We start from the raw sequence: 20,134 nt of genomic DNA, 5'->3' as shown, positions 1-20,134 counted from the left end.
CTGTGCTTAACACTGTGAATTTTTAGTGTAATTTTGTTGATCATAAAACAAAGTCTATATTCAGTTAATATTTGGCAAAAAAAATTTTTAAAGGCTAGTAAGTGGCAAAAATCAAGATTTAAACTCTTTTCTATTCACTAATTGGCTTCTTTTATTTAGAAATTTTTTTCTCCCAGTGATTGTGCACTAACAGCAAGTTATTGAATTGTTGCATACAAAGGATAAGAAGATTATTTTTGGTATTTTTTTCCATTTTATTTCTTTAGCCACCATGTGACAGTCATTGTACCAGCAGCTGGGAATGCCCTCAAGGAGCTCATGACCTAGGGGAAGAAACAAGAAGTTACAAACCACTTACCACATAGAGAGCAGAGCTGTGCTCAAGGAATTTTCCAAGTTTGTGAATCCTCTGTTGCTTATAGGTCTCCCCTTTAAATGGATGTCCAGTCTCTAGGGAAGAGAATGAAGCCTTGGAGAGATGCAGATGTTAAGCAATCCACTTCTTACTAGTTAAGCATTAGGTTCTGCCCAGCATCCTCCCAGGTCCATGGTTCAAATTCATGTCTGAGCAAGATTACAGGGAATCATATCTTGAACCCTTAGTGCCGCTCCCCAGTAATCAAAACCACTAGTCTTAAATGCTGAATATGCAAATGTAACCATACTGTATCCAGTATTAAATTACATGGTGATTTTGAAATTACATACATAATAAATTCAAGAATAGAAGCATTCAAAGTGGTAAAAATTAGAAAATAACACAGTAGGACTTACATTTTAGAAAGTTCTCTCTTATCTAATACTTCTCTGTGATTTCTGATTTTTTTCTACAATTTATGGTTCTATATTTTGTATCAAATAAAGTAGAACAAACAGTATAAATCAAATAAATTTTCAAAAATGAAACCATAAGTCTGGCTCTTAAGACAGATACAAGGGTAGGAGAACAGAGTACTCTAGTAGACAGAAAAACAGACCTAAGTACAGTGCTTGTTTACCCTTTCACCCATAGAATTTAGCAAGATTTTTGACACATAAGTGTTCAAAAATTTGTTGACTAAATAAGTAAAGGGATTTAGTATCATAGAGACTGAAACATATCCCTTGATTTGGGGGTTAGAGAATTGATAACTTTGTAGAATCAGTTCCATTGAATGGAATTACCTTTTAAAATCATTATGTAATTTAATGCTGAATTACATGTTTATATATTTAAGAAACACTTCTGATAAAAGGCATCCTCTACATGTAGCCAATTTCTATCCTTAGTTTTTAAACAATCATTCCACTTTTTTTTTTTTTTTTTTGGTACCAGGGATTAAACCCAGGGGCGTTTAACCACTGAGCACATCCCCAGCCCTCTTTTATATTTTATTGAGAGACAGGGTCTCCCTGAGTTGCTAAGTGCCTCACTAAGTTGCTGAGGCTGGCTTTGAACTCACAATCCTGCCTCAGCCTCCTGAGCTGCTGGAATTACAGGTGTGCACCACCACGCCCAGCCCACCATTTTGAAATATTTGTGTTTTTTCCAAAAATACCTATGTGTGTGTGTGTATATATATGTGTGTGTGTGTGTGTGTGTGTATATATGTGTGTGTGTGTGTATATATATATATATATGTATGTATATATATATATATATATATATATATATATATATATATATATTCATGTACATAAAGTGAGTTCCTTTTCATCCCACTTCATTTCTACATGCCTATCCCCCATTACCTATTGGTAATCACTATAATTAGTTTCTTGTGTATTTTTCTGGATTCTTTTTATATCTATTCAAGCAAATACAAATTCTTATTTTTACACCTTGTTAATCCAAAGGCAATGTTTTGTATGCGCTGTTCTGCATCTCACTTTTTTATATTGACATTTCTTAGAGATCTTTCCACATCAATAGAGAGCTTACTCATTAATTTTTTTAATGCTGCATACTATTATGATATCTGGATGTGCCATAATTTGTTTAACCTATCTCCTGTTGATAGACATACATATGTGTATGTGTGTCTACGTATTGTTTCCAAACAATTCATCAATGTATATCCTCAACATAAATAATTCCTCACATGTATATAAATGTCCAGGAATTGCTGGGTCAAGCACAGGCTCATTTAAAATCTCCATATAGTCTGTCAGATTACTATCCATGGAGGCCATATCAGTGCATGCATCGTAACATGTATTTTCCCAGATACCCACTAACAAAGTTTATTATTGAACTTTTGGATTTTTGTATACCTGATGGGATAAAATGATATCAGAATGTAGTTTTAATTTGCATTTTCTTTATCATTGACATTGAGCATCTTAGCATTTGTTTAAAAGCTATTTGCATGTTCTTTTCTATGAACTTTAAGTTTCTTTCTTACCCTTTTGTTTTTGAGTTGTCAGTTGTCATAGTTTGGGTTTTAATGAAATCAGAGCCTAAGGGAAGGACTTGGGTTGTTTATTTGGCAAGTGATCCCTGGAAGCCAGAGTAAGCCAACATAAGGGTGTGTTTTCTATATAGTTGAGCTTCTCCAAGAAGCATGCAGAATGCCTTCCAGAACACCTTCTAAAGAATGTGAGGCTTGGGGCCCTGGGGTTGTGACTCAGTGGTAGAACACTCGCCTACCATGCCTGAGGCACTGGATTCGATCCTCAGCACCACATAAATGTAAAATAAAGATATTGTGTCCACCTAAAACTAATATATATTTAATATTATATATTAATATATATAATATTTCTGTTTGGAGATATATATATATATATATATATATATATATATATATATATATATATATGAATGTGGGGCTGGGACACTCATTTTCAAGTCCCTGTTAATTGAGGATTGCCCTAGAAACATAAAACTCCCTCACACTCTGGACCACACCCAGGGCTGAGAGAGCTTGATGGCCTTGAAGAAAGCCTTGAGACAAAAAGCTGGAAAAAAACTAAATATGAACTTAAGGTATGTCCCTGAGCTCGTAAAGAACTGTCTGCTGGAGCTTCTGCAGAAATCAAAGGGACTAATGAGATATGATGCAGGGCAACCAAGCTACAGTGGTCTTTTTTCTTACTGGTTTCTGTTGATGGAAGTGTAGAGTGTAATTAACTGTAATATTAGTTGATATTTTCCCTGGTTTATCATTTTACTTATAGAATTTGTAAGTTGTAGTTTCATTGAGATATAATTATTAAGCCGGGCAAGATGGCATGTGCCTGTAATCCAAGTGGCTTGGAAGGCTGAGGCAAGAGGATTGTGAGTTCAAAGCCAGCCTCAGCAATTTAGTGAGGACCTAAGCAACTCAGTGAAACCCTATCTCTAAATAAAATACAAAAGAAGGCTCAATGGTTGAGTGCCCCTTGGTTTAATCCCCAGCATCAAATAATAATAATAATTGTTATTATTATTATACCATACCATCCACTCATTAAATGTATGCAATTAAATTGTTTTTAGTACATTCATAGAATTGTACAATACATGTCAGAGTATTTATCACTCTGAAAAGAAACCCTGAACTTGCGAATAGTCTCTCCTGTTTTACCACTTTTCCCAGCCCCTGGCAACCACAAATCTGTTTTATATTTCCACAGATTTGTCTGTTCTTGGCATTTTGTATACATATTACATATATTCTTCGTGACTGGCTTCTTTCATGAAGAAGTAGGTTTCAAGTTTATTCCATACTGTAGCATATATCAGTATTTTACTTCATTCTTATCATTGATGAATAATATTCTGTTGTATGGAAAAATCACAGTTTGTTTATTCATTCATCAGTTAGTGGATATTTAGGTTGTTTCTGTTTGGAGACATTAAATATTGCTGTTGGCTTGGTTTAGTGGCAAATACTTGTGATCCCAGGGAGGCTGAGACAGGATAGCAAGTTCAAGGCCAGCCTGGGTAACTTAGTGAGACCTTGTCTCTAAATAAATAAATAAATAAATAAATAAATAAAAGGGCTGAATATGTTGCTGGATAATAAGACATCCTGGATTCAATCCTCAGCACCAAAAAAAATTTATTCGTGTGTGTGTGTGTGTGTGTGTGTGTGTGTGAGAGAGAGAGAGAGAGAGAGAGAGAGAGAGAGAAATACACATTGTTATAACCTCTGATAGAGCATGTACTTAGTGTACAAGGCCCTGGATTCAATCCCCAGCACCCAAAATAATAAACATAATAATAATAAGAATGCTGCTATGAATATTTGTGTACAGGTTTTTATATGAGTATGCATTTTCACTTCTTCTTTGAGGAGTAGAGTTTCTGAGTCATATAGTTAAATCTATGTGTAACTGTTTAAGAAACTGTTTGCCAAAGTGGATAAACCATTTTATATTTCCACGAGTAACATGTGAGGATTCCCACACCCTTGCCAATACTTGTTACCTTTCTCTTTGATTATAGCCCTCCTGTGGGCATGAAGTAGTATCTAATTGTGGTTTTGATTTGCATTCCTCCAGTGTAATGACCTTGAGCATCTTTTCATGTGTTTATTAACCATTGGTGTGTGTAGGGGAATGTATATTTGGGGGGTGGGTACCAGGGATTGAACCCAGGGGTGCTTGACCCACTGAGCACATCCCCAGGCCTTTTTTAAAAAATATTATTTTTTAGTGATGAACACAACATCTTTATTTATTTTTATGTGGTGCTGAGGATCGAACCCAGTGCCTCACACGTGCGAGGCAAGCACTTCACCACTGAGTCTAACCACAGGTCTCCCCAGTTATTTTTTATATTTGATTTAGAGGCTGGGTCTCACTAAGTTGGTTAGGGCCTCGCTAAGCTGCTAGACTGGCTTTTAACTCAGGATCCTCCTGCCTCAGCCTCCTGAGCCATTGGGATTACAGACGTTTGCCACTGTATCCAGTATTTGTATATATTTTTTTGATTTTTAAAAATTGTTGATGGACTGTTTTTTTAATTTATTTATATGTGGTGCTGAGAATCGAACCCAGTGCCTCACATATGCTAGGCAAGTGCTCCACCACTGAGCTACAATCCCAGCCCTGAATATTTTTTAAATAAGCGTTTATACAAATCATCTGCCTATTTTTCCATTGGGTATTTTTAATTATAGATTTAAGAAGGGTTCTTTATATATTTTGGGAGCAAGACCGTTATCAGACAGATGATTTGCACAAAGATTTTTCCCATTCTGTGGATTGTCTTTTTCTTTTGATGGTGTCCCTTGAAGCATAAAGTTTTTTTCTATTTTGTTAAAATCCAGTTAATTTATATTTTCTTTTGTTGCTTATAGTTTCAGTTTCTTATCTGAGAAACGATTATTTATTGCAAGGTCATGAATATTACTTATGTGTTTTCTTCTAAGAATGTTATAGCTATTAAATTTTAGGTTAATTTTTTTATGTGTGTAAGGCATCCAACTTCATTCTTTTATAAATGGATATCTACTTGTCTCAAAACCATTTGTAAAAAAAAAAAGTTTTGAATTTTCTTGACACTTTTGTCAAAATTCAGTTGTTTATTAATAAAAAGGATATATTTCTGGACTCTCAATGTTATTTCATTGATCTGTGTGCCTGTCCTTATGCTGTTACCACACTATAATGTTGGTATCTTTGGATGAAGTTCTGAAATAGGTGAGTTTGAGTCCTATAGCTTCCTTCTGTTTTTCAAAATTGTTTTGACTATTCTGAGCTCCTTGCATTTCTATATAAATTTTAGAATTTGCTTGTCAGTATCTGGGAAGAAGCCACCTGGAATTTTGGTGAGGCTTGATTGACTCTTTAGAACAATTTGGGAGTATTGCCATAGACACAGAATGTCTATCCATGAATGTTGGTCGTCTTTAGTTAGTTTCCTTTAACGTTTAGTAGATTTCATAGTATAAATTTTGTCCTTTTTTATTTTTTCAGTAGTGGGAATTGACCCCACACCTTTCACTTTCTAGGCAAGCACTTTGCCACTGAGCTACCTCTCCACCTCTTTTTATTTTCTATTTTGAGACAGGATCTCACTAAGTTTTCACTAAGTTGCCCAGGCCACCCTCAAATTTGCAGTCTTCCTGCCTCAGCTTTCGGAGCAGCTGAGATTACAGATGTGTGCTACCATGCCTGGCAAAGTTTTGTAGTTGTTTTGTTCAGTTTTTTCCTAATTACAGTTTTTGATGCTATTATAAATTTGATTTTGTACATAACATTCAATTCTTTAGAAAAAACTTTATGCTGCAAGGGACACCATCAAAAGAAAAAGACAATCCACAGAATGGGAAAAATCTTTATTTATTTTTGGATTATTTATTTTAAGTACATAACATTTAATTCTTTAAAAAAAATTTGGTGCTGGGGATCAGTACCCAGGCCCTTGCACATGCTAGGCAAGCACTCTACTAATGAGTTACACCCCAGTCCATTGATTTTTGTATATTGATCTTATATCCTGGAACCTTGATGAACTCATTTGTCAGCACTAGTAGTTTTGTAGTGAATTCCTTAGGATTTCCTGTACATGTCATTTTTAAATAGATGTGGTTTTACTTCTTCCTATCAACCTAGATACATTTATTTTATTTTCCTTCCTAAATACCCCAGATAAAAACCTCCTATACTGTATCAAATAGAAATGGCAAAAATTGACACCCTTGTCTTGGTTCAGATTATAATTAGATCTTAGGGGGGAAAACATTTAGTCTGTTACCATTTAATATGATATTAGCAGTAACTTTTTTATAGATGCCCTTTATCAAGTTGAAGACTATCAGTTGTGTTCATAGTTTGTTAATTGTTTTTATCATGAAAGGGAGTTGAATTTTGTCAGCTTCCTTGTATCTATTAAATTAATCATGTAGTTTTGTCCTTTATTAATATTATGAATTATACTAATAAATTTATATATGTTAAACCAACCTTGCATTCCTGCTAAAAAATCTTACTTGTTATGGTGTATGAATCTATATATGTGTGTGTGTGTGTGTGTGTGTGTGTTGCTAGATTCAATTTGCTAGTATTTTGTAAGCATTTTTATATCTGTATTATAAGTTGCTTAAACTATATACCATAGCTTGCTTTTCTTTTGAATCTCTGTCTGGTTTTGATATGAGAGTCATCAGTGACTATGCAATATGAATTAGGAAATGTTCCCTTCTCTTTTATGTTTTGAAAGAGTTTGTGAAAAAGTGGTAGTATTTCTTTAAGTGTTAGTAAATTTAATGAAACCCTTGAGTCTTTGAGGTTTTTTTTTGTGTGTGTGGTTAGTTGTAGGATATTGTTTTTTGGTATTAGCCAATTCAGTCTCTTTACTTGTCAGAAATATGTTCAGATTTTTTTCTCTTCTTGAATCAATCTGTCCTAGAAATTTATTCATTTGTAACCTAATTATCTAATTTGATGACAGTATTAGTGTATTAGGGCTGATATAACAAAATGCCACTGACATAAATTTATTTTTTCATAGTCCTAGAGGTTAGAAGTCCAAAACTGAGGTGCTGGCCAATTTGGTTTCTTCTGAGACCTCTCCCCATGGCTTGCAGATGGCCATCTTCTTGCTGTGTCCTCAAGTGGTCTGTCCGCTGTGCATGGGCATCTGGGTGTCTCTTTCTCTCCTTGTAAGGACATCAGTATATTGGATTAGAGCCCTGCTCTATGACTGCATTTAACCTTAATAACCTCTTTAAAGGTCCTATTTACAGATCTAGTCACATTCTAAGGTTTGGAGGTAAGGGCCTCAACATACAAATTTGGGGGCAGTACGGTTCAGTCCCTAAAAATGACATACAGTTGTTCATATCAATTCTTTTTTTTTCTTTAAGATTGCTAGTGATGCCACTCCTTTTATTCTTTTAATATTATTGTTATTATTTTAGTTGTAGATGGACACAATACCTTTTTATTTTATTTGTTTATTTTTATGTGGTTTTAGTAATTTGCATCTTCTCTTTTTTTTCTTGGTCATCCTAGCTACCACTTAGCAGACATTAAGTTTGTTGATTCTCAGTTGTCTATTTCTTACTTCATTCATTTTTACTTCAATAAGTATTATTTCTTTTATTCTGTTGTCTTTGGGTTTAATTTGCTCTTCTTTTTCTAGTTTCTTAAGGTTATTTATTTGAGCTCTTTCTGTTTTTGTTTTTGTTTTCAAATATAGGCATTTATAGCCATACATTTCCCTCTCAGTGCAGTTGGCTGTTCATGTCCACAGGTCCCCATATCCACAGGTTCCACATCTGCCTGTTCTGCATCCACATCTTCAGTTGCTTAGGGGATCAAACATACTTGGAAAAAAAAATTATTTGTATTTAAAGTGTCCACTCATTTCCCCCCAAACAATATAGTTTAACAACTATTTACATCCCGTTTACATTGTATTAGGTATTAAAAGTAATATAGAGATGACTGAAAGAATACAGGAGGTGTGTGAAAATTATATGCAAATACTCTACCATTTTGTATAAAGGAATTGAGCACCTGCAGCTTTTGGTATTCATAGGGTCCTGGAACCAATCTCCTGTGGATACTGAGGAATAATTCTCCTTCTTAAGTGGCATCACATAAACTTTTTGGAGTTGTGTTTCATTTTCATTTATGTTGAAGTGATACCTGATTTACTTTGTGATTTCTTTCATGTGTTGGTTATTTAGGAATATCTTTAATTTTGACACATTTATAAATTTTTCAAATTTCCTTTCATTATTGGTCAGTCACTGGATTCTATTGAAGTCAGAAAATGTATTTCATGTGATTTTAGTTCCTTGAAGTTAATTGAGACTTGTTTTTTGGCTAACATCTGGTCTATCCTGGAGAACAGTCCTGTATACTGGAAAATAATATGTAATTTTTATGTATTTTGCTTTTGTTGGAGGAATGTTCTGTTGGTGTCGATTAGGTCCAATTGGTTTACTGTGTTATTCAACTCTTCTGTTTCTTTGTTGCTAATCTCTCTGGCTGTTCTATCAATTATTGAAAGCAGGGTTTTGAAATCTCCAACTATTATTAAACAGCTGTTTTCCCTCTAATTCTGTCAAATTTTGCTTCAAGTGTTTGGGTCTGTTAGTAGTTGCATATATGTTTATAATTATCTTCCTTGTGGATCAACTCTTTTATCATTGTAAAAGGTCCTTCTTTTTTTCCAATATAGTTTTTGCTTAAAGTTTGTTTTTTTCTGATACTAGTGTGACTAATCTCAGAAAGTGTTTTTTCCTGAACTCTCTGGTTAGTATTTGCCTGGTTATCATGTATTTTGCCATGCAGAATCTTTTAATTTTTGAGTAGTTGAATTTATTAATTTTCTTTATGGCTTCTGCATTATGAGCAATAATTTGACCTTTTCCATATTTAGGTGACAATTAAATCTCCCATATTTTTTCCTTTTATTCTTGTATTTTCAATTTTAAAATTTGTATTTTTGATCCATTTGATTTTGTTTGGTACTTGGTCTAAGATGTATATACAACTATTTTTCTATATACCCACATGTCTCAACACAATTCGTTGAGTGTTGTTTGCTAATTTGAGTATTTTTCTTTATCTTACACTCAATTCTCTTGTGTATTTATGTCTATTTCTTACTGGGGTTATTTTCCACTATTTTGTTTGCATGCTAGTGCACCAAGACCATAATGTTTTATTCACTAAGGTTTTTATATCATATCATCATACTAGTCTCCCTCTTTCTCTTATTTTTCAGGATTTTTCCAACTATTCATATTTATTTCTTCATATCAACATTTTATGTTATCCTTGTTAAAACAGCGAGATAGGAGTCAGGGACAAAATAGAATTCCCAAGGCCATGCCCCTAGTGACCTACTACTTCTCTAGCCTTGCCCCACCTGACTACAATTACCACCTAGTAATCCATTTAGATTATTAATACATCAATCCACTGATTAGGTAATCTAATAATTTTCCTCCAAGTATTCCTGGATTGCCTGACACATGAGCCCTTTCGGGGACACTTCATATTCAAACTATAGTACCACACTTAATAATTCATCAACTGGATTTTGCTTATATGTTTACTTGCACTATTAGTTAGGATTTTACTAAAATTGTAGATATAAACTAGTATAATAAGCTACCAGTCTTATTCCAAACAACATGACTGTGGCCTGAAACATACTGACCAGCTGTGTAATAGCATAGCCATCTTGCCTAGGATTCCTGTCCTTTAAACATCTGTTAAGATGTGGAAAATTGGGACCATGTTCAGCCTCCTGCTACTTTGTAGTGTTGTATATGTACTTAGTAGCCACTGTTCTTTCAGTGGACCTTAAAGCTTTCCCTCTGTTAGGTTGCTCCCTCAGAGAGGTACATTAACTCTTCTGAGCCAACAGAGGACCATTTCCTACTTCTCAGTTCTTATGAAAAGATGAGTCAGATATGTTGTAGAATAAAAATAATGTTTTTAGCCAGGTGCAGTGGTGCACACTTGTAATCTCAATGACTTGGAAGCCTAAGGCAGGAGGATTATAAATTTAAGGCCTTGGCAATTTAGCAAGACTCTCAGCAACTTAGAGAGACCCTGTCTCAAAGTTAAAAATAAAGGACTGGGGATGTAGCTCAGTGGTAGAGTGCCCCTAAATTCAATCCCTAGTACTACTACTACTAATAATAATTTTTTTATAACTTCTAATGTAGCACCATCAGTACCGTGTTCTTAGGGGACTTTGTTTTTCAGACTCCTAGAGTATTTAAACAGTCCCTTTGGACATTATACTGGGTTAACTGATCTAGCTGTTCTGCCAGAGTAACGTCAGGGACTTGTTTTTACTTATTAAGGATATTTCCAGTTGGCTTGAGTCTTTCTCACTCTTATAACTTGTCTGTCTATGAAATAGAATGCAGTTTTTCTATGATGAATTATTTTGTGAATCCAAATAAAAGCTTTCTTTTGGATATACCTACGATTGCAATAAATAATTCTAGTTTATTCAAAAAACTAAAGTAACTTTCCTTCAGAGAATAATATTTTCTCCTAGATTGCAATGAGTTACTTTGTGTGACACTTTTCAAATTAAAAACTCATCTTAATAGAGATAAATATATCTTATTATAACGTAGTTTTGAGAGAAGTATGAAGATAGTTTTGATATGGAACATAATGATAGTAGAGCATCTGACCTTGACTGACTTCTGCTACCTAAGGTAATAATACTCACTCCGTAAAGATGTGAAAACCTTGAGCTATCTTCAATTTCTGACAGTTTTGTAATGTTAATCAACTCATAAAGTTGTTATAGGGATTGAGTGAATTAATATACTTGAAGTACTTAGAATAGTACCCAGCACATAATGACTTGTATTAAGTGTTCATTGAATAAAAAATAATTAAGCCTGAATATAGAGAAACTATTGTTCCAAAATTTCTGAATAGTTCAAGGAAAGATCTGAAATCCTATAATCTGTTTTTTTTTCTCAATTCATCCTTATTGAAGTAACTTCATTCCTGCACATATAAATGGTTGCTAATTTAAACAACCTCTTTCATTTTAAAGATTCGCCGGTTCTCAGTCCAGCTAATTCTGCAATCAATTTAAGTGGCGCTCAGGACCTGACCCGGAATAAGAATGTTGTGAAACCACTGGCTTTATCTTTGCAGGTTGTAGGGAAGACTTATGCTGCAGGTGATGTTTTCCTTACTTATATTTCTTTAGCAAATACATAGTCTCTAAAAGACTTGTGTGAAATTTAATTGACAAATTGATAGAAGAAAACAGAAGCTGCTTCCAACTGCCACTTAAAGACAGAAGTGAGGTTGTCTATAATAATGTAATATTTTACAAAGCTTTGTGTTCTCAGTGCTCCATCCAGAAGAGTCAGAATGACATTTGGCACACAGAAGAGATACTGCAATTTGATTCTGTTCAACAAACATTTCTTGGGCATCTAAGAACTGAGGATATGAAAACAAATAAGGCATAATGCCTTGCCACAAATGTCCTTGTAGCCTAGTAAGGGAAATGGGCCTATATAAGATATTTTCAATGTGCTGAAGCCTAGCATTTTAAGGACTAATCAAGAATGAGTTCTTGGAGGAACTTAGTGTTTCACAGCGAGAAGATATATACTGTACCAAGGAGTGGAAGGAAGACATTTCAAATTCAGGGAACAGCAGAAACAAAGATTAAAGGGAAAAGAGAATGAAAAGGGAAAAAAAATAGCATGATCATATGATATCTGCCAGCAGTTTGGACTTGTTAGAACCATAAAATATGCAACTTGTAAAGTGGCAAGCGGTTAGCTAGTGGTGTGCAAACAGAGTCCTTGGAGACCAGGCTAAGAAGCCTGGGCTTTATTCTATAACTTGAGGAGCAAAGGAACGACTTGAGCTGAATCATTTGGGCAGTAACATGTTAGAAGGCCTCAGGGAGTAGGAAAATTAGTTGAAGTTCATTTTAATAGTCAAAGTGAGAAATGATGAAGTCCTTGGCCAGGGTGATAATAGGTTGGAGAGACAAATTGGAGAGCTACTCAGGAAGTAAATTCAGCAGGTCTTGATTGATGAATGTGAGCATAAAGGAGAAAGGATCTCAGCTGACATCCACCTTTCTAGGCAAATGGTGTACCTGAGACAGAATGCAGATGGAGGAACAGGTTCTCCAAGAGGAGACTGTGTGAACATGTTGAGTTTCCTGGGACATCCAGTGGGGCTGTTCAACAGTCATTTAATCCACCAGAGAGGGAAATCACGACTGGTGGGATAGGGTAGAGCCATCAACATGCAGTTAAAATCATCAGGATAAATAGCATCAGCCAAGGAGAGATGTAGTGTGAAGCGGGTTGTGAAATAAGGATGGAATCCCAGAAAGTCCAATGTTTAAAGAGAAGAAATGGTATAAGAAGAACGAGGAGACAAAACTTCACTTTTAGAAACTTTTCGACACTTAGGCATCATAAATTACATAGCCCACTCATGTTTCTAGTCCAGCCCAACAACTCTTACAGGACCTACTTTCTGATTTGATTACAGGCTTGAAACAAACCGAATTTAGGTTTTTCACTGCATTAAGAAAATCAACGAAAGTCATGGATTAGTAGTAATATCTTGGTTGCTAAAACCATTAGAGTAAAAAGTTGCTGATCAACTTTATAACACAAGATTTAGGCCGACAACTATGGAACCCACAGAGCACTCTTAATATTGCAAACAGAGGCCATTATGTGCTTCATAATGAAAGTATATAATAGTACTTATTTTGCCAAAGAACAACCCAAATTGAGTATAACTTGATCAAGCCTCTACATCTAACAGTTAGTTTATTGGAAATACAGAGTACAAAGCAAAGTTCAGCCAATCAGCAAAATCCAGAAAATGGGAAATTCTACTAGGTTATCAGAAAGAAAAAAAATTAATTATAAGAAAGAAAAAAGAAGAAGAAGGGGGCTAGGGATATAGCACAGTTGGTAGAATGCTTGCCTTGCGTTCACAAGGCCCTGGGTTCAGTCCCCAGCACCACCACAAAAAAAAAAAAAAAAAAAAAAAGAAAGAAAGAAGAAGGGGAATCCTATATATTAAAAGAGATTTAAGGGTCTTATCAAGTAAATTCAAATGTGTAGATCTTTTTTGAATCCCAGTTTGAATAAGCCAACTATAAAAGCTCTTTCAAGATAATTGGGATAAATTTGAATATTGATGAAATACTTGATGATATTAAGAAATTGTCCATCATTGTTAATTCTAAGCATAATAATATTATAGTTATGTTTTTAAAGAGTTTTTTTAGCAGCACATACAGAAGTACTTATGGAATGAAATTTTATGATAAATGGGTTGCTTCAAAATAATTCAGAGCATGTATGTGTGTATGTGCAGGGGAAGGAGGTAGAGTGTCTAAATGAAGCCAGGTGGGCAGTGTGTTGATACATGGTGAAGCTGGATGGTGGGTATGTAGAAGTTTACATACTATTCTCTCTCCTTTTGTATATGTTTGAAATTTTCTGTCATCCAAAATTAAAATAAAACAAATAACAGTTTTCCCTTCTTTCAACCCACCATCTCCAAAGACTTCATTGAGAAATGACCCTCAAAGATCTCTTTATGTCCTAGGAAATTATTTTTAGGTGACTTTTTTAAAATTAATTCTTTTAATTGACATGTGTGATGTTTAATGTTAATGGTGGTGTCCCTCTGATGGTTGTCACTGGTTTTATGCCACTGAGCTGAATCCTATCAGTGAGGTTTCCTTGAATCTTCACATCCTCAAGCAGGAAATCTATCAGATGTTTGCAGCTTCACATGTAGCAGTGTCTTGCCAGCCTCTATTCTAAAAGGAGCCTCTCCTGTTCTACAGATGCTGCAAATGGGAACAGTAGCCATGGAGGGAAGAGCAGTGCATCCAGCTCCACTCCAGCCCGCCCAGGGAACTACTCCTTGTCGCCAAGACCTAGCTACACATCTGCAGACCAAGGTACAACACCCATCTTAGGGTTTTGAAATGATGCAATTAATTATGGTAGAAATGCTACATGTTTTTGTTTTCCCTTTTTTCTTTCTTTCTTTCTTTCTGTACTGGGGATTGAACCCAGGTGTGCTTTACCCCTGAGCTACATCCTCACTCCTTTTTATTTTTTATTTTGAGACAGAGTCTCACTATGTTGCTGAGAGTCTAGCTAAGTTGCTGAGGGTCTTACAGAGTTGCTGAGACCTGGCCTCGAACTTGCATTCCTCCTGTCTCAGCCTACTGAGCTGCTGGGATTATAGGCACGTACCACCACACAGGGTGTAGGTTTTTTAATGATAAATTGTCTGACAGCACACTATTAGAGTTTTCGCTTTACTTATCATACAGTGTTTTGAAAGTTTACGATTGATGTTAACAGTAGTAATTAAATATCTTGGTGATTCTACACGGAAGAGTCTAACTGGAAAGTAAATGTTGAAACTGATGTAAAAGAAAGCATTTGAAAAAAACAAGTTTTTTTTTTTCTGACTAAAGTGTAGGCAAATCTGAGCCTGCCTTCCTCTGTCCACAAAATGATTGTAACAGTACTTGACCTAAAGTTCCACATGATTGTGAAATAATCTGCACAAGATAGTAAACTGTAAAACCACATACAAATGTTAGGTATTGTTAGTGTGATGTTGGTATGAATGTGGCTTTTTCTAATTTCATCTTTACATATAGCAGACTGACTTAGACCTTCTGAGTAAAGCAAAGTAAAGATGCTATGTCACTTTGGCACTCTTTCTTTCTTCCACATTGCTGAGGACAAGGCCTTTTCTTTTTGTCTTCAGCTACCATGTTCACTTCTGGACCACCAAAGAAACGACACCGGGGATGGTACCCTGGATCACCTGTCCCCCAACCTGGTTTAGTTACACCTGTTCCTACAATTCGTCCTCTTTCAAGACCTGGTAAGAATTTAACAGAAAATGGGTTTTAGTTTCTTTTTAATCAGCAGAGGTATCTTCTACTCCTGTTCTTTCCCTGAACTCTTAAAGATAAATTTCTTCAATCAATCATATTTCAATAATTTGTAAGGATCTTGATCGTAGCTAATATTTTGTCCTCATTATGTCTACCTTCCCTGCAAACACAGGTACCATCACTACTGATTTTAATTCAACTTCTGGTTTACTTTTAACCCATGGTTTTGATAAACCATTCATCACATAGGGCAAGTTGGTCAACACATACCATAGGGCACGGTCAGTAGTGGTGTTGGAGTTACCCTTCTGTGATCTGGCTCTCTTTATGACCTATGCTTGTTACTTCTGGCCTGGATGGTTCCATCCATAGCTAGAAAATGAAAAACCAACTGGCTCGCTCTCTTACTATCCAAACATTGGATATCCATGGCCATTTGTTATCTACAATTAAACATTCAAAAACATTTGTCAACCCTGTGGTACCAAGTAGGCCATTTTAGGTAGATTGATCCTAAAACAGAGGTGGGATCCTTTATAATTTTAAGTTCATTTAAATCAATAGTTTTAAAGACTGAATAGAGATATCTTATATATACAAAGAATTAGGCCACCATGTTCCTGTGGTTTGCCTCTCGGTAGTACTGACTAATGATGATTTATCCTTCTACCTTCCTTCCTTCTCTATTCTTTTCACAATTTACACAGTGGGCAAAAATATGACTTTAATAATTGGACTGGTGGGTAGATAAAAATCCAAAACATAATCCAAAAGATTGCATGTGGAACAAAACAATTGGAAGGAAAACTCCAAAATACTAAATGTAGTTATCGCCTGATCGTATGATCATGGTTGATTTTTTTTATCCTTCCCTTTGTTTTTCTTCTAATTTTATATAATATACATGAATTACTTTAATATTAAAAAACTAGTAAAACATTAGACTTCTAAAATTTCTATAGTAAAAGTATTTAAATTGCACTGTTTTCCTTTGTATTTCATTTAGTTTTTATGTCTAATCCTTCTTGTCAAACAACTTTTTTTTTCTCCAGAACCCCTTTTATCTGCCCCAGTTCCACAGACCCCATTAACTGGAATTTTACAACCTCGGCCCATTCCTGCAGGGGAAACGGTAATTGTTCCTGAAAACCTGCTGAGTAACTCAGGAGTGAGACCAGTAATTCTGATAGGTAAGGTGAAGGAATTCCAAGTTGCTTGTGTCCTCTGGAGTCTAGGAATGTCTCTCCATTTCATTGTTGATTTATTCATGCATTCATGAGTGTATTCATTGATCCCGCTATTGATTTTTTTCAGTTTTTATTGGTCAGCTTCTTCATGCTCTATGACACATGTGATTACAAGCCAAGAATAAGGCATAGCCTTCTTGCCCTCAAGGAGCAGTGTGTAGTGGGGGGAGTCTGACCCCTCACTAACCACTGGGGTCAGTAAACAGCCATTACAACACACTGGGATAACATTACAACACACTGGGATAAGTGAGCTGGCAGAGGTTCACAACCAAGAGCTGCAAGAGCTCAGAGGAGAGAGGGCTTGCTTCTCTCTGGAGGGGTCTGAGAAGACTACTCAGAAGTGGTGTCTAAGTTGGGTCCTGGAGGTTGCTAAGAATGGATAGGATGGGGAGAGGACAGTACCCTCAAAGGGAGCCAAACCACAGAGAAAGAAACCATACCTCATACAAGAGAACCAAGAAGCCCCACAACTATAAGTCTGAACCATAGGGAATCATCTATGAATCAGTGTCTTTTTTTTTGTACCAAGGATTGAACTCAGGGGCACTCAACCATGGTTTTGATAAACCATTCATCACATAGGGCAAGTTGGTCAACACATACCACAGGGCACAGTCAGTAGTGGTGTTGGAGTTACCTTTCTGTGATCTGGCTCTCTTTATGACCTAGGCTTGTTACTTCTGGCCTGGATGGTTCTCTATGGTGCTCTACTACTGAGCTACATCTGTATCCGTTCTTTATAAACTGTCTTTATAAAGTCTGAGCCCTTCAAGGATATCTGTAAGTGGAGGTATAGAAATGCAGAGGCTGGTCTGGGGTTGTAGCTCAGTGGTAGAGCACCTGCCTTGCACATGTGAGGCACTGGGTTCTATCCTCAGCACCACATAAAAATAAATAAATAAAGATATTGTGTCCATCTACAACTAAAAGAAAGTTAAAGGAAAGAAAGAAATGCAGGGGGTCCTTAGATTCCAGAACTAATTAAATGCCTTCCATACCCACATCCAAAGTCCCCCAGCTGGGGCAAGGTTAGCCAGGCCAGGAGTCTGTCTGCTTTACCTCCATGATAAAACAGGTGAATGTGATTACACGAATTGTTATCTGTTCTTGTGGTTGGCCTGGGTCCACCAACTTGGTTTTGCTTCAAGCCCTGACTTTTATCAGGCTACCCTATCCACTAATCCTGGATCTGCAGGCATTGAGGGAATCCCAGTTGTTTAAATTCCACATGGGTCAGGAAGTTCCTATTGAATATTAGCATAGTGCAACTAAGCCTTGGAAAGATACGGAGAGTGTGGGGCCCCTTTGGTGCCTTTCTTTAGAAAGTCTCAGAGGAATTTTCCTTTCTGCCATATCACTAGAACAGGGCATATTTTCATTTTATCTACTTCTAAGATAACTTGAAGCTGTGTACTGACATTCAGGAAGAAAACCTAACCAAAATTGCTAAGATAGCAAAGGAATAAGAATTTCTAAGTACTTGCTGTTGGCAGACTATTGCTATTGATGAGCAAGTTTAGCTTACATTTCCCCCTCAAACCTCAGGAAGTGTAACATGTTATTGTAGCTTCTTTGTTTATTTGGTTTTTTTTAAATATTTATTTTTTAGATGTAAATGGACATAACACAATGCCTTTATTTTTATGTGGTGCTGAGGATCGAACCCAGGTCTTGCCCGTGTGAGGCGAGCGCTCTACCGCTGAGCCACAATCCCAGCCCCTGTTTATTTGTTTTCTCATCTGAAAAGAATATTGGTCAGGAACTTAATCAGAAAATATTTTGTCTCAATTTTACAAAGATATAGAGATGTTTTGCAAAATCATCAGTCTTCTAGGGCAGAAATATATTAACGTGTCCCTTCTGTGGGAAACAGATAATGCAATTTGTGTATTTTGCTTTGTGTTCATCTGATTTGATATAGAATTAGAATTTGGAGCATTCAAGTGCATTTCCTAGGATGGTTGTATTTGAGTGATTTGCTTGATAGCCGTCTCAGAGAACAGGGAATTTCATTAAGCATCTTTGCTCCTCATTGAGGTCCTGGTTGGACCCCAGAAACAAATACTGAACCTGCTTCTGTTGGGACAGGTTATGGCACTTTACCCTATTTCTATGGAAATGTTGGTGACATTGTTGTGAGTCCCCTGCTTGTGAATTGCTATAAGATTCCACAGTTGGAAAACAAAGATTTGGAACAATTAGGGTTGACTGGCAGCCAACTCCTGAGCGTGGAAAACATGATCCTTCTGACGATACAGTATCTTGTGCGGCTAGGTAAGTTATTTTTGATGATCATTTGTTAGTGACTGTATTTATACTTTTTTGTATTTTAGTGTTTCCTTGCTCACATTCACCCCCCCCCACTATCTCTTATTTTCCTTCTTTCACTTGTAACATTCTTCTCCTTCCACCCCACCCTCTATGACTTCCCCTTTCCTTTCATTGTTTGTCCTCTCCCTCCCTTTATTTCTTTGAGACTTAAAAGAAATGAATTGCTCCACCTAGTGTCCAATCTCATGATGCTCCAGAGAGCTCCAAAGTTCTGATGTAGGCAGAACCTTCTAGGGCTGTGCTATGGCTCACTTCTCCTGAGGAATCTGGCCAGGCCACCTTTCTGAAAGCACAGCTGCCATCTGAGATGCAAACTTAGCCATTGTCTTTGACAATTATTTTCCAGTTTTTCACGTAGCCTTTCTATGTTGCTTATGCACAGCCCCACATCCATTTTTTTTCCTCCTGCTACACCCCTTTGATGTAGTCCTATCATATTTTCCTTTTTGTAGGTGTACTAGGGATTGAACCTAAGAGCACTTTACCAGTGAGCTGCATCCCCATCCCTTTTTTGATTCTAGAGGGGGTATCTCTAAGTTCCTGAGGTCTTGCTAAGTTGCTGAGGGTCTCACTAAGTGGTTGAGGCAATCTTGCAATCTTTCTGCCTCATCCAGAGATTTCAAACCACTGATTTCCTTGGAAAAATGTTTGAAATGTAAAATTCCATGTGAAAAATTTCATGTGCACTTTCATGAACATTTTATGTTAAAAATACTCTGGTATTAAGATATAATAAAGTACTTGGATAAACAGTTTTCTAGGAAAATTTTAAGTGAGCCAGAATAGTTTTTTTTTTTAATTTAAACTTAGTACATTAAGATTTATTTTTCTCTCAACTAGCTGTTCTAGAATCCTTCAAAATAATTTTTTCTCCAGAGGTTTTGAGAAGGCAGCAAGAATAATTTCATATATGCCCCAGATTATACATACTTTTTATTTTCATATATATATATATATTTTTTTTCTTCCTGCAGTGCTGGGAATGGAACCCAGGGCCTTGTGCATGCTAGGCAAGCATTCTACCACTGAGCTACAGCCCCAGCCTGCCATAGATTATAGACATTTTTAAAAATCCACACTTTGGAAAGGACAGTTTTTGATACTTTAGTAGCCCAATTTCTTAGAGGTAACAAAGAAAAGAAGCAAGATTCTTCAGAAGGAACAGGCCTTTCCACTACAGTCACTTTTAAGAAATGTTTCTGATATTTCACAATCTTGA

The 20,134-nt window shown here is 36.0% G+C and overlaps 1 protein-coding gene across 6 annotated transcripts in view; it reads left to right on the top strand.

Moving 5' to 3' along the window:
- Greb1l (GREB1 like retinoic acid receptor coactivator) overlaps positions 1-20,134 on the top strand; it is a 254,326-nt gene that overhangs the window by 168,869 nt on the left and 65,323 nt on the right. For 4 of the 6 annotated variants that reach the window (XM_071602868.1, XM_071602866.1, XM_071602865.1 and 1 more), the window contains exons 9-13: positions 11,462-11,590; positions 14,258-14,374; positions 15,202-15,321; positions 16,387-16,524; positions 18,673-18,858. In XM_071602868.1, coding sequence (XP_071458969.1) covers positions 11,462-11,590; positions 14,258-14,374; positions 15,202-15,321; positions 16,387-16,524; positions 18,673-18,858 — 690 coding nt within the window. The remainder of the gene's footprint in view (positions 1-11,461; positions 11,591-14,257; positions 14,375-15,201; positions 15,322-16,386; positions 16,525-18,672; positions 18,859-20,134) is intronic. The other 2 variants (XM_071602867.1, XM_027942911.2) reach the window with 1 other exon arrangement.

The sequence above is a fragment of the Marmota flaviventris genome, chromosome 16 (assembly GCF_047511675.1).
Source record: "Marmota flaviventris isolate mMarFla1 chromosome 16, mMarFla1.hap1, whole genome shotgun sequence".
NCBI lineage: Eukaryota > Metazoa > Chordata > Mammalia > Rodentia > Sciuridae > Marmota > Marmota flaviventris.
The sequence above is the reverse complement of the archived record's forward strand: the minus strand, read 5'-3'. Positions and strand labels throughout refer to the sequence as shown.